This window comes from Oncorhynchus mykiss, chromosome 6, assembly GCF_013265735.2.
Source record: "Oncorhynchus mykiss isolate Arlee chromosome 6, USDA_OmykA_1.1, whole genome shotgun sequence".
Lineage (NCBI taxonomy): Eukaryota > Metazoa > Chordata > Actinopteri > Salmoniformes > Salmonidae > Oncorhynchus > Oncorhynchus mykiss.
In genome coordinates, this window is record NC_048570.1 from 33199597 (window position 1) to 33213191 (window position 13595).

The window sequence follows — 13595 nt, forward strand, 5'->3', positions numbered from 1 at the left end:
ATGAGGGCCAGATGGGGAATTTAGCCAAGACACTGGGGTTAACACCCCTACTCTTACAATAAGTGCCATGGGATCTTTAATGACCTCAGAGAGTCAGGGTACCTGTTTAACTTCCCATCCGAAAGATGGCACCCTACACAGGGCAGTGTCCCCAATCACTGCCCTGGGGCATTGGGATATTTTTTTAGACCAGAGGAAAGAGTGCCTCCTACTGGCCCTCCAACACCACTTCCAGCAGCATCTGGTCTCCCATCCAGGAATTGACCAGGACCAACCCTGCTTAGCTTCAGAAGCAAGCCAGCAGTGGTATGCAGGGTGGTATGCTGCTGGTAAAAAAGTACTTTTCTGCATTTCCAACGCTTTTGTCAGTGGATGTAGCAGTTTTTGCCATGTCCCCAGGACATTATCAACTTCCACAAGAAATATAAGCGCCAAAATAATGTTTATTATAATGTTTATTATTAATGTTTAAAATCTTCATTATTTTATAGTCCTAGTTAAAGTCTCTTTCATCAATAACGTTTTTTTCATGATTATTGTATTTATTATTTTATTTCAGATTTTTCTGTATGCCCCTGATATCACTTTCCATCTTGTTAGTTGTAATTCTCCATTTAAGAAAACAACCCCTTCCTACAATGACACCACATTCAGGAAGTGTGATCATTTCTTTAGTTTTTCCACCATGGTGCAAAGCTAAATAAATACAAACACTCAGTTTTATCTATTTGCCCATGTTTCATGTTGTTGGTCTGTAAAGTATATCACAGTCATAAATGTCCACCCTGTTTGGCTAAATTATATATATATAAAAAAAATATATATATACAGTACCAGTCAAATGTTTGGACACACCTACTCATTCCAGGGTCTTTCTTTATTTTTACTATTATCTACATTGTAGAACAATAGTTACCCTATTCGGTAAAAGACCAAGTCCATATTATGGCAAGAACAGCTCAAATAAGCAAAGAGAAACGACAGTCCATCATTACTTTAAGACATGAAGGTCAGTCAATACGGAAAATGTCATGAACTTTGAACATTTCTTCAAGTGCAGTCACAAAAACCATCAAGAGCTATATTGATACTGGCTCTCCAGTATCAATATTGATACTCTGGAAGACCCAGAGTTACCTCTGCTGCAGAGGATAAGTTCATTAGAGTTAACTGCACATCAGATTGCAGCCCAAATAAATGCTTCACAGAGTTCAAGTAGCAGACATATCTCAACATCAACTTTTTAGAGTAGAGACTTGCTTGGGCCAAGAAACATGAGCAATGGACATTAGACTGCTGGAAATCTCTCCTTTCATCTGATGAGTCCAAATTTGAGATTTTTGATTCCAACTGCCGTGTCTTTGTGAGACGCAGAGTAGGTGAACGGATGATCTCCGCATGTGTGGTTCCCACCGTGAAGCATAGAGGAGGAGGTGTGATGGTGTGAGGTGTGATGGTGTGGCTTTTCTGGTGACACTGTCAGTGATTTGTTTAGAATTCAAGGCACACTTGACCAGCATGGACAGCACAGCATTCTGAAGTGATATGCCACCCCATCTGGTTTGCACTATCGTTTGTTTTTCAGCAGGACAATGACCCAAAACACACCTCCAGGCTGTGTAAGGGCTATTTGACCAAGAAGGAGAGTGATGAAGTGCTGCATCAGATAACCTGGCCTCCATAATCACCCGACCTCAACCAAATTGAGACTGGCACTGTATATGTTCAAATATGTTTACCATTATGCTAGCTAATTTTCCACTGAAGCTCACGCGTAAACAACCATGAATCGTTGTGTTCTGACACAGCGAGTAGGAAAGTTCCTTCCTTAAAACTTTATTCCGCAAGCTATTTCTTTATGCATTGCAATATTTTTGAATGATCCAGTGAATATTTATGTTTTATGTGATGAAACTGACAAACAATAGCTATTATGACAAAGCTATACTGTGTATTTGTATGATGGTGTCCTCCACTGCGCTGTGTGGAAGTATATGGAATAGCCTATTGTAGTTAGATCCATGTATAGAGTAGAAATACATGGCTCTGGCTGTAGTTATTAGGTCTAAAAAGACGGATGTCATTGCAGGCAATTAGACAAGCTTCTACTTCGACTGGAATGAAAATTCACAAACATATTTCCAAAGTCATTTTTAATGGGCTGGATTAGGAATGTTATATAATGAAAACCTCCAAATAAAATATAGAAAATAGCCAACAGCTAACGTGCTGTATCAAAGTACATAAACACAAACATGTATTACAAGGAAATATAAATTGTGCTGATTCACCATCATATTGTAATTACACTGAACAAAAACGTAAACGCAACATGTAAAGTGTTGGTCCCATGTTTCATGAGCTGAAATAAAAGATAAGTTAAATTTTCCATACACACAAAAAGCTTATTTCTCTCAAACGTTGGGCATAAATTTGTTTACATCCCTGTTAGTGAGCATTTCTCCTTTGCCAGGATAATCCATCCACCTGACAGGTGTGGAATATCAAAAGCTGATTAAACAGCATGATCATTACACAGATGCACCTTGTGCTGTAAACATTGAAAGGCCACTCTAAAATGTGTAGTGTTTTGTAACACAACATAATCTCAAGTTTTGCGGGAGCGTGCAATTGGTATGCTGACTGGAGGAAAGTCCACCAGAGCTGTTGCCAGAAAGTGTTATGTTAATTTCTCTACCATAAGCCATCTCCAATGTCGTTTTAGAGATTTTGGCAGTACGTCCAACCGGCCTCACAACCGTAGACCACGTATGGTGTTGTGTGGGCGAGCGGTTTGCTAATGTCAACGTTGTAAACAGAGTGCCCCATAGTGGCGGTGGGGTTATGGAAAGGGCAGTCATAAACTATGCCGTAATGAGATCCTGAGGCCCATTGTCGTGCCTTTCATCCACCGTCATCACCATGTTTCAGTATGATAATGCACGGCCCCATGTCGCAAGGATCTGTAGACAATTCCTGGAAGCTGAAAATGTTCCAGTTCCTCCATGGCCTGCATACTCACCAGACATTGCACCATTGAGCATGTTTGGGATGCTCTGGATCGACGTGTACAACAGCATGTTCCAGTTACCGCCAATATCCAGAAAGTTTTCACAACCATTGAAGAGGAGTGGGACAACATACTACTGGACACAATCAACAGCCGGATCAACTCTATGCGGAGGAGATGTGTTGCGCTCCATGAGGCAAATGGTGGTCACACCAGACACTGACTGGTTTTCTGATCTTTTTTTAAAGGTATCCGTGACCAACAGATGCATATCTGTATTCCTAGTCATGTGAAATTTCAATTGACTGATTTCCTTTTATGAACTCTAACTCAGTAAAATCTTTGAAATTGTTGCATGTTGCGTTTATATTTTTGTTAAGTATATATACATCCGAAATCTTTAAAAATGCATCCATTTACAATTGTTTTATTATTGCTATCTAAATAAATGATAAATAGCAGCTTTAAAACAATGACACAAAACAGCATTATTAAATGTCAATTAAATGTTATATTCTATGTACTATTGATTCATAGCATGATATATTATTCTAACAGTGTTATTGACTGATGTAACCAACAAACACATTGCAAGAAGTCCTTGAAAATAGATGCAGAACCACTTCGATTTAGCCTAATTTCTTGTCCTGCGAGTTTCTCTGGAATTTCCTGTTTCCAGTGAATCTAACAAGCCCTTTTCTCCTCATCCTCATTCTTTTCTTACCACAGACCTGAAAGGGCTCCGTCATTTTATTGCTCACCAGCTTGTCCCCTTCAAGTGTCTCCTCTCCCTCTTTTCTCTCCTTGCCTACCTGGCCCTCCCCTCCCCTCGTCAGATGATGCTTTCCTTCATGGGCTCATACTCACTATACTCATTACTCGTAAGCCCCTCCCCCCCAGCAAAGCTCTCCTCTGTGGTCCACCGGGCCTCGCGGGACAGGCTCTCAAACCTCCTCAGGAACACGATCACAGCAGCCAGCAGCCCCGCCTGCACTGCCACAAACACAAACAAACACACCTGGGAGGCCAGTGCCAAGTCACAGTACCAGTAGTGACAGGACTCCAGCACCTCCTCCTCAGCCAGGTAGACCACCAGCGTCCCTCGCAGGCGGGGAGGGGAACTGCAGGTGATGTTGCTGTGGCTGGTGTAGCTGGCAGGGTGTCGGAGCAGCCAGGCACGCAGGTAGAGCACACCGCAGTCACAGGCCCAGGGGTTTCCATGGAGCGACACGGAGCGGAGGGAGGAGAGGAAGTCCAGAAGGCTGTTTGGGAGCGTGGTCAGCTGGTTGTCATGGAGACGGAGCTCGGTGGTGGCAGGAGGGAAGCGGGAGGGTAAGGAAGAGGTGGTGAGGGCACGGCTGCTGCAGTCTACCTGAGCACCATGGCAGGAGCAGTACAGGGGACAGCTTGATGACCCTTGAACCCTCCCTGGGGTCAACAAGATGAGAAGACCCAGTAGTGGGGTCACACATGGTGGGAACCCCCTCATCCTCACTGTCAACGAGAGAGAGAAAGAGAGAGAGAGAGAAAGAGAGAAAGAGAGAGAGAGAGAGAGAGGATATGTTATACTGAAAAGGGTGGAGGGGAAACAATTACAACTAATGTTTGTGGACGTCTCTGCCATGTGAGGGATGTAGATATCATTTTAGTATGAGAAATTAGTCATTTTAGAGAACATGTCATTCCAAGCAAGGGAGATAGCCACGCAAAGAAATACATGTTTCCGGAGAGCGGGTGCCAAAGATGCTAGTTTGAATTCTTGAAAAAAAGTGATGATTAACAACACTGGAATAGTCCCCTTGTTAAATAAAATGTGAGAAAATAGGGACAGTGAGGATTCACAATTTGGGACAGCGTTGCAGGGTCAGGCAGATCACCCTGCCCATCTCCATGTAGCAGTTAAAGTTGGAGTTAGTGTTAACCTAATATTATAAACATAATTAACATCTAACCATGAACGGAAGAACGAGTTACTACTGTGTAATGTATATTTTGAGGATTTGAAAATGACATCTAACCTTTGAGCTTAATAACAATTAAGGGTAACACTACACTTACACGTGTAATTTGTCTGTAACATGTACTGTAGTTAATTGTAATAACTCGTAGTTACACTGTAATAACCACATGTAGCTGGTGGTAATTGCAGTCTGTAATTACAGCGGTGTAACAACAAATGCGTGTTACCATGCCTGTTACAAATGGGCAAGTTTCCACTAAATTCACCAATTTAGTGTTTAGTTTCTTCTCAGCTGCATCTGATTCAGTACTGACTATCACAAGGTTGTAACCCCCTGTGGACAAAGGCTCTGGGTGTCTGAGACTACAACGGTTGGAGACTCAAAAGACTTGAATTACCTGTCCATGAATGCCCACTCTTCAAAATCTCCACTCAAGGTTGTTGCTAGCACTTTCTCCCCAAAAACTGTACCATCTGGGTTAACTTGGTTGAGTTTACAAAAACAGATCAGATATAGGTCAACCTCACTAACTGGGCTCTTCCATACAGGTGTCATCCCTGATTATAAAGAAAGAAAATCTGAACCTCCTTGCCATCCAAGTGAGAGGTTAAACCCACAAGTACACCACAGAGTACATGTAATTATATTGTACTTATGAATGTATTACAATGTGTTACACAGGATTTAGCTAGTTAAAATGAAGTATATCTTGAGGTGTGCTTACTTGTAATTATTTTGTACCTACAAAATATGTCACCCATTCTGACAATCGACTCATCAGCTTCTGAAAGTGCCATCCAAGTCAGAAAATCAACACAGTAATACACCACAGAGTACATATCTGTAATATCTGCATAAGTACAAGGTTGTCGCTAGTTGTTACACAGGATTCTGCTATTTAAAGTTAAGTGTAACTTTATACTTACCTGTGAGCAAGTTCTATATAATGACTTATTACTCATTACCAAGTGAAAGTACCTAGAAACAAAATATGAGCTTCTACTTTAGTCAACAATGTAAAATACCTTACATTTCTTTTAAAATAACAAGGATTTATATTGTTAGATTAATACATTGATTAATTAGATTAAGCAAAGATATAGGCTTACTCAATAACATAAAAATAACTATTTTAGTGGTGCCTCAAATCTGTTGCCTCTAGTATGGCGAGTAGCCTAGATAGCTAGCTAATTTAGAAAAATGTGATTATCTATTTCTTAATTTTTAACATTACAAGTAACACTAGAAATCGGCAACTCTGTCTCTGACTGTCTTCATCAGTTTCTTTTTTGTAATCATTTTCCCATCATGGAGTCTGAAGCCTTGTGGGAATCTGTGGTAGAGAAAAATAATGTATGATAATTTAGCATAGACACTTTACATTACCCGTATTTATCGTCATCATGATTTCTATAGTTTAGGCAAACAGCTAGCTAGACCAAGCTGCTACCTAGCCAGTTGTTCTGTTATCCAGCTAGCAATAACAGTGTTTGTGTTGACACAACTATATAGCTAGCTAACTTTAACATGCTGGGTGTGTATCAAATCAAATCAAACTTTATTTGTCACATGCGCCGAATACAAGTGTAGACATTAGCGTGAAATGGTTACTTACCAGCCCTTAACCAACAGTGCAGTTCAAGAAGAGTTAAGAAAATATTTACCAAATGAACTAAAGGAAAAAATAATAAAAATTAACACAATAACATAACAATAACGAGGCTATATAAAGGGGGTACTGGTACCGAGTCAGTGTGTGGGGGTACAGGTTAGAGGTCATTTGTACATGTAGATAGGGGTGAAGTGACTATGCATACAGTGCCTTGCGAAAGTATTCGGCCCCCTTGAACTTTGCGACCTTTTGCCACATTTCAGGCTTCAAATATAAAGATATAAAACTGTATTTTTTTGTGAAGAATCAACAACAAGTGGGACACAATCATGAAGTGGAACGACATTTATTGGATATTTCAAACTTTTTTAACAAATCAAAAACTGAAAAATTGGCCGTGCAAAATTATTCAGCCCCTTTACTTTCAGTGCAGCAAACTCTCTCCAGAAGTTCAGTGAGGATCTCTGAATGATCCAATGTTGACCTAAATGACTAATGATGATAAATGCAATCCACCTGTGTGTAATCAAGTCTCCGTATAAATGCACCTGCACTGTGATAGTCTCAGAGGTCCGTTAAAAGCGCAGTGAGCATCATGAAGAACAAGGAACACACCAGGCAGGTCCGAGATACTGTTGTGAAGAAGTTTAAAGCCGGATTTGGATACAAAAAGATTTCCCAAGCTTTAAACATCCCAAGGAGCACTGTGCAAGCGATAATATTGAAATGGAAGGAGTATCAGACCACTGCAAATCTACCAAGACCTGGCCGTCCCTCTAAACTTTCAGCTCATACAAGGAGAAGACTGATCAGAGATGCAGCCAAGAGGCCCATGATCACTCTGGATGAACTGCAGAGATCTACAGCTGAGGTGGGAGACTCTGTCCATAGGACAACAATCAGTCGTATATTGCACAAATCTGGCCTTTATGGAAGAGTGGCAAGAAGAAAGCCATTTCTTAAAGATATCCATAAAAAGTGTCGTTTAAAGTTTGCCACAAGCCACCTGGGAGACACACCAAACATGTGGAAGAAGCTGCTCTGGTCAGATGAAACCAAAATGGAACTTTTTTGCAACAATGCAAAACGTTATGTTTGGCGTAAAAGCAACACAGCTGAACACACCATCCCCACTGTCAAACATGGTGGTGGCAGCATCATGGTTTGGGCCTGCTTTTCTTCAGCAGGGACAGGGAAGATGGTTAAAATTGATGGGAAGATGGATGGAGCCAAATACAGGACCATTCTGGAAGAAAACCTGATGGAGTCTGCAAAAGACCTGAGACTGGGACGGAGGTTTGTCTTCCAACAAGACAATGATCCAAAACATAAAGCAAAATCTACAATGGAATGGTTCAAAAATAAACATATCCAGGTGTTAGAATGGCCAAGTCAAAGTCCAGACCTGAATCCAATCGAGAATCTGTGAAAAGAACTGAAAACTGCTGTTCACAAATGCTCTCCATCCAACCTCACTGAGCTTGAGCTGTTTTGCAAGGAGGAATGGGAAAAAATGTCAGTCTCTCGATGTGCAAAACTGATAGAGACATACCCCAAGCGACTTACAGCTGTAATCGCAGCAAAAGGTGGCGCTACAAAGTATTAACTTAAGGGGGCTGAATAATTTTGCACGCCCAATTTTTAAGTTTTTGATTTGTTAAAAAAGTTTGAAATATCCAATAAATGTCGTTCCACTTCATGATTGTGTCCCACTTGTTGTTGATTCTTCACAAAAAAATACAGTTTTATATCTTTATGTTTGATGCCTGAAATGTGGCAAAAGATCGCAAAGTTCAAGGGGGCCGAATACTTTCGCAAGGCACTGTAGATAATAAACAGCGAGTAGCAGCAGTGAACAAAACAATTGTAGGGGGGGGTGGCCATTTGATTCGTTGTTCAGCAGTCTTATGGCTTGGGGGTAGAAGCTGTTACGGAGCCTTTTGGTCCAAGACTTGGCGCTCCGGTACCGCTTGCCGTGCGGTAGCAGAGAAAACAGTCTGTGACTTGGGTGACTGAAGTCTCTGACAATTTTATGGGCTTTTCTCTGACACCTCCTATTATATAGGTCCTGGATTGCAGTAAGCTTGGCCCCAGTGATGTACTGGGCCGTATGCACTACCCTCTGTAGTGCCTTATGGTCAGATGCCGAGCAGTTACCATACCAGGCAGTGATGCAACCGGTCAGGATGCTCTCGATGGTGCCGCTGTAAAACTTTTTGAGGATCTGGGGACCCATGCCAAATCTTTTCAGTCTCCTTAGGAGGAAACGGTTTTGCCATGCCCTCTTCACGACTGTCTTGGTGTGTTTGGACCATTATAGATCGTTGGTGATGTGGACACCAAGAAACTCTCGACCCGCTCCACTATAGCCCCGTTGATGTTAAGGGGGGTCAGTTTAGCCTGCCTTTTCCTGTAGTCCACGATCAGCTCCTTTGTCTTGCTGACATTGAGGGAGAGGTTGTTGCCCTGGCACCACACTGCCGGTTCTCTGACCTCCTCCCCATAGGCTTTCTCATCATTGTCGGTGATCAGGCCTATCACTGTTGTGTCATCAGCAAACGTAATGATGGTGTTGGAGTCGTGTTTGGCCACGCAGTCGTGGGTGAACAGGGAGTACAGGAGGGGAAAGTACATACCCCTGAGGAGCCCCAGTGTTAAGAATCAGCATGGCAGATGTGTTGTTGCCTACCCTTACCACCTGGGGGGCAGCCCGTCAGTAAGTCCAGTATCCAGTTGCAGGGGGAGGTGTTTAGTCCCAGGGTCCTTAGCTTAGTGATGAGATTTGTGGGCACTATGGGGTTGAATGCTGAGCTGTAGTCATTGAACAGCATTCTCACATACTGTAGGTGTTCCTTATGTCCAGGTGGGAAAGGGCAGTGTGGAGTGCAATTGAGATTGCATCATCTGTGGATCTGTTGGGGCGGTATGCAAATTGGTGTGGGTCTAGGGTATCCGGGAGGCTGCTGTTGATGTGAGCCATGACCAGCCTTTCAAAGCACTTCATGGCTACAGACATGAGTGCTACAGGGGCGGTAATCATTTAGGCAGGTTACCTTCGCTTCCTTGGGCACAGAGACTATGGTGGTCTGCTGGAAACATGTATTTATTACAGACTCAGTGTGGGTCTGTAATAGGTTGAAAATGTCAGTGAAGACACTTGCCAGTTGGTCCACGCATGCTTTGAGTACAAGTCCTGGTAATCCATCTGGCCCCGCGGTTTTGTGAATGTTGACCTGTTTAAAGGTCTTGCTCACATTGGCTACCGAGAGCGTTATCACACAGTCATCCAGAACAGCTGGTGCTGTTGTGCAGGTAATACCCTTGGGGTACAGGGATACCTAAATAACTACCTACTAACTACCTACTATGCTAAATTGAAGTATCAAAAAAGGCTAAACAAATTGCATGGAAAACTTACTTTCTCTTTCCTGCGATGACGTTTTTGACCTACAACACTTTCTCAGCAATCGTGTCTGGATTTTGCAAACTGACCGATGTGGCAGATGTGTTGTTGCCTTCCCTTACCACCTGACGGGCTGCCCCCCAGGTGGTAAGGGTAGGCAACAACACATCTGCCATGCTGATTCTTAACACTGGGGCTCCTCAGGGGTATGTACTTTCCCCTCCTGTACTCCCTGTTCACCCACGACTGCGTGGCCAAACACGACTCCAACACCATCATTACGTTTGCTGATGACACAACAGTGATAGGCCTGATCACCGACAATGATGAGAAAGCCTATGGGGAGGAGGTCAGAGAACCGGCAGTGTGGTGCCAGGGCAACAACCTCTCCCTCAATGTACTATGTAATCATAGAATATTGTAAAAGCTTTCATTCTCTGCTTATATGCCCCCTTTATTTATTCCACGGTTCTGACTTGGTGTACAGGGAGAACAATGTAAAAAATGGCCCATGTTCTGAATTCTATCGCTGTACATGTCAAAAGTGCTGAACAAATAGTTATGACTACGTCTGTCCTAGCTCGCTCAGTGATGTCTTAATCAAAATTACGGATAGCCTTTTATCCGCTTGTCGTCCCCTTATGCATAGTTTGTACATCTCAATTGTCAGTAGAAACCACATTTGTTTAAGCAAGTAAGCCGTATCAGCTATGTTTTTTTATAAGGCAGAAAATGAGTCTGAATTAACTGTTTCGCTGCCAGACAAGATTCAGCTGTCGCAGTGTATTGTGCAATTAATGTTTTGTGTTGTGGCTTTGCTGGCATGTATCCCACAAGTCTTTTCTGTTGCCCCACCAACATTTACATGCTAAAATCGCCACTGAAACCATTATTCAAACAAGCTTATTAGACTTACAATGTAACGTGTCTAAAATGGTTTAATTTTTGCTTAAAGGTATTGACCCATTATTTAACAATTGAAAGTATTTTTTGACGTGAACCGTTGTAAACCCGTTTTTGCCATTGGGCCTGGGATTCAGACTCCAGATCTTTATTGGAGACTTGTCTCAATGAGGTGGTCGGTTTTCAATTGGCTAACACTTATCATGTGGTTTGTGCAGGGTGAAATAGGGTGCGTTGAGATGCTATCGGAATCTTTAACATTTGTAACAAGCACGGTAAGAAGCATTCATTGTTACAACCCGGTAATTACAGACTGCAATTGCCACCCAAAAACATGTTATAAAAGTGTAACTATGAATTATTACAATTACAATAATTGTTAGTGTAATTACATATGTAATTACATATGTAATTACACTGTAATAAGGACCCTTTAAAATTAAGTGGTACCCAGTTCAGTTATACACCACAGTAGTTCTCTACAACTACCGCTGGAAGAAAAACTTCTCTTTGACAGGTTATTCAGACGTCTGAGACCATTCTCCAATCATACACTGAGACAGCCTAATAAAACAGTAAAGTTATGGTCACGCTGAAAGGTGTAATGGTCTCGTTATGGTTAGGAGATGGTGACTTACCTTTGCGTGTGTTTGTGGCAGGAGTGGTTGGTGAGACTGCTACTAAGTCACTCTGAGGCATGAGCGTGTATGAAGTCACAGCTGGCTTGCACTGATAAAGCACCCTGCCACTCACATGCACGCACACACGCCCTTCTGATGGGACACAGGAAGGACATGTCTATTTGATGCCAGCAGCATTTTTATTCCTTATTTACTGACCACAGAGGCTCCTGTCTAGGAGGCCAGATGTACGTTTCAGGGGGATTTATGTATACAGTTAATAGTTCCTTCTCTTGGTACAACCCAGGGTAAACTGTCCCTACAGCGGCTCGTAGGGTTCACCATTTCCCACAGTAACTATACTATAGCTGCAGCAAGGCCCTTCCCATCATTCAGCTCTATACAGTCAGTTGAGTTAGTGATAGATCTGACACTGTGGGCCAGAGGGGTAGTGAGGTCCAAGGAGATAAATTGTGACTCAGTGCTTTATTCAGCTACAGGTGTGTTGTGTCTTTGGCATCATTAAGTTGAAGACTGTTATTTTATCAAATCAATTCTCTGTAATTATTATTACGTGATTAAACTAATGATGTAAATGTAATTAACTAGGAAGTCGGGGCACCCAGGAAAATCTTCAGATTACAAAGTTTTAATTTTCCGAATATAACTCTTCAGATATTTTAATATCTGATCAATTAGTCTTCTAATTAATGAATTATTCTTTACCTCACGTTAGTCCCATTCCAAACGTCGTAAATTGTTGGTTATCTGCACGAACCCAGTCTTTGCTATGAATCATTCATACATCAATTGTCTTAATCGTTTATTTACTAACTAAATAATCACAGAAATGCATAACAAACAAATAGTAGGCATGGTTACAAGGAAATGATAGGGGATGGAAGAGGACTGGCCACCCCACATAGCCTGGTTTCTTCCTAGGTTTTGGCCTTTCTAGGGAGTTTTTCCTAGCCACCGTGCTTCTACACCTGCATTGCTTGCTGTTTGGGGTTTTAGGCTGGGTTTCTGTACAGCACTTTGAGATATCAGCTGATGTACGAATACATTTGATTTGATTTGATGTGCCCTAGTGGGCTAAACCGGTATGACGGCTTGGTAGACAAAGGGACTGAGAAGTGCGCGAAGAACAAAAGTCACTACACAGTTGATAATTATAATAATTGAAATGCTAATCCTTTGCACATGAACGCTCACTCATTCGGGAATAATTGCAATCAATATTTATATTTACACTCAGTGTGTCGTCATGATCTCTGTTGGAATCGTCCGTCTTTTTGCTGGAAAGTTCATCTGAACTTCTCTCTCCCATGAAGTCTTTCGTTGTTGGAATGAATACTTCAGAGGCCCATTAAGAAATGTTCTCATAGAATAAATGTTTCGGCGGTTGTCGGTCTTCGCATTCAGTCGACATATATTCTAGCTGCAGACTAGAAATTAGTATGGAAGATTTGCTCTTATTCTGTCGGTATCGATAGTCTCAGAGTTTAACAACCATTACAACCTTAGCTTATACTAAAGGTACTCAAACCTTAGCCCTTTCGGTAATCGAGGTACAGCATGGTCGAAAGTGGGCTTCTCCAGGTGGAGTTTTTATTCGGACTGTGGAAAAGCTTTCCCATGACGCCAGATCGATGTCTGTGCTCATGGGGGCGGGCCAATGACTTAGTGAACATTTTAACAGAAATACAATTTTAAAATCACATTACACAATTGGTTCTTTACTCATTAATTTTATACAATAATTAGATGCAAGCCTCAGAACGGAGGCTCCTGTATAAACAGAGTTATGGTAATGTGGCTGTCCTGAGGTCACAATCATAAAACAAAATGGACAGGTCGTAGCTGAATTTTCCACCGACCGTTTCCACATTCTCCAAAACATGGATATTGTTCAGTTCAAGTTCTGTGATGTATTAGAAGTTCCTTTGTTCTGTGAAACTCTGACTATAATGCCTGGCCATGAGGAGAGAGTCTCCTCTAGAAATGTACAACCCGAGATAACAGAACCTGGGTGTAAGACGGAGAAAGGCACTCGCTATACTCAGAGGGCCACGTCATGACAGTA

General features: G+C 41.9%; 1 protein-coding gene and 1 long non-coding RNA gene across 2 annotated transcripts; both read right to left on the reverse strand.

The window, feature by feature from the left end:
* Window positions 1-1820: 1820 nt before the first annotated feature.
* LOC110525802 (platelet glycoprotein Ib beta chain) lies at window positions 1821-11650 on the reverse strand. The gene is made up of 2 exons (XM_021606237.2): window positions 11528-11650; window positions 1821-4504 (listed from the first exon to the last, which is right to left on the reverse strand). The coding sequence occupies exons 1-2, from the start codon at window positions 11586-11588 to the stop codon at window positions 3843-3845; spliced, it is 723 nt and encodes a 240-aa protein (XP_021461912.2). The 5' UTR covers window positions 11589-11650; the 3' UTR covers window positions 1821-3842.
* On the reverse strand, window positions 5723-6645 carry LOC118964861. Its single transcript, XR_005052072.1, has 2 exons — window positions 6587-6645; window positions 5723-6304 (listed from the first exon to the last, which is right to left on the reverse strand). It is a non-coding gene; the product is annotated as an uncharacterized LOC118964861 (long non-coding RNA).
* Window positions 11651-13595: the final 1945 nt, after the last annotated feature.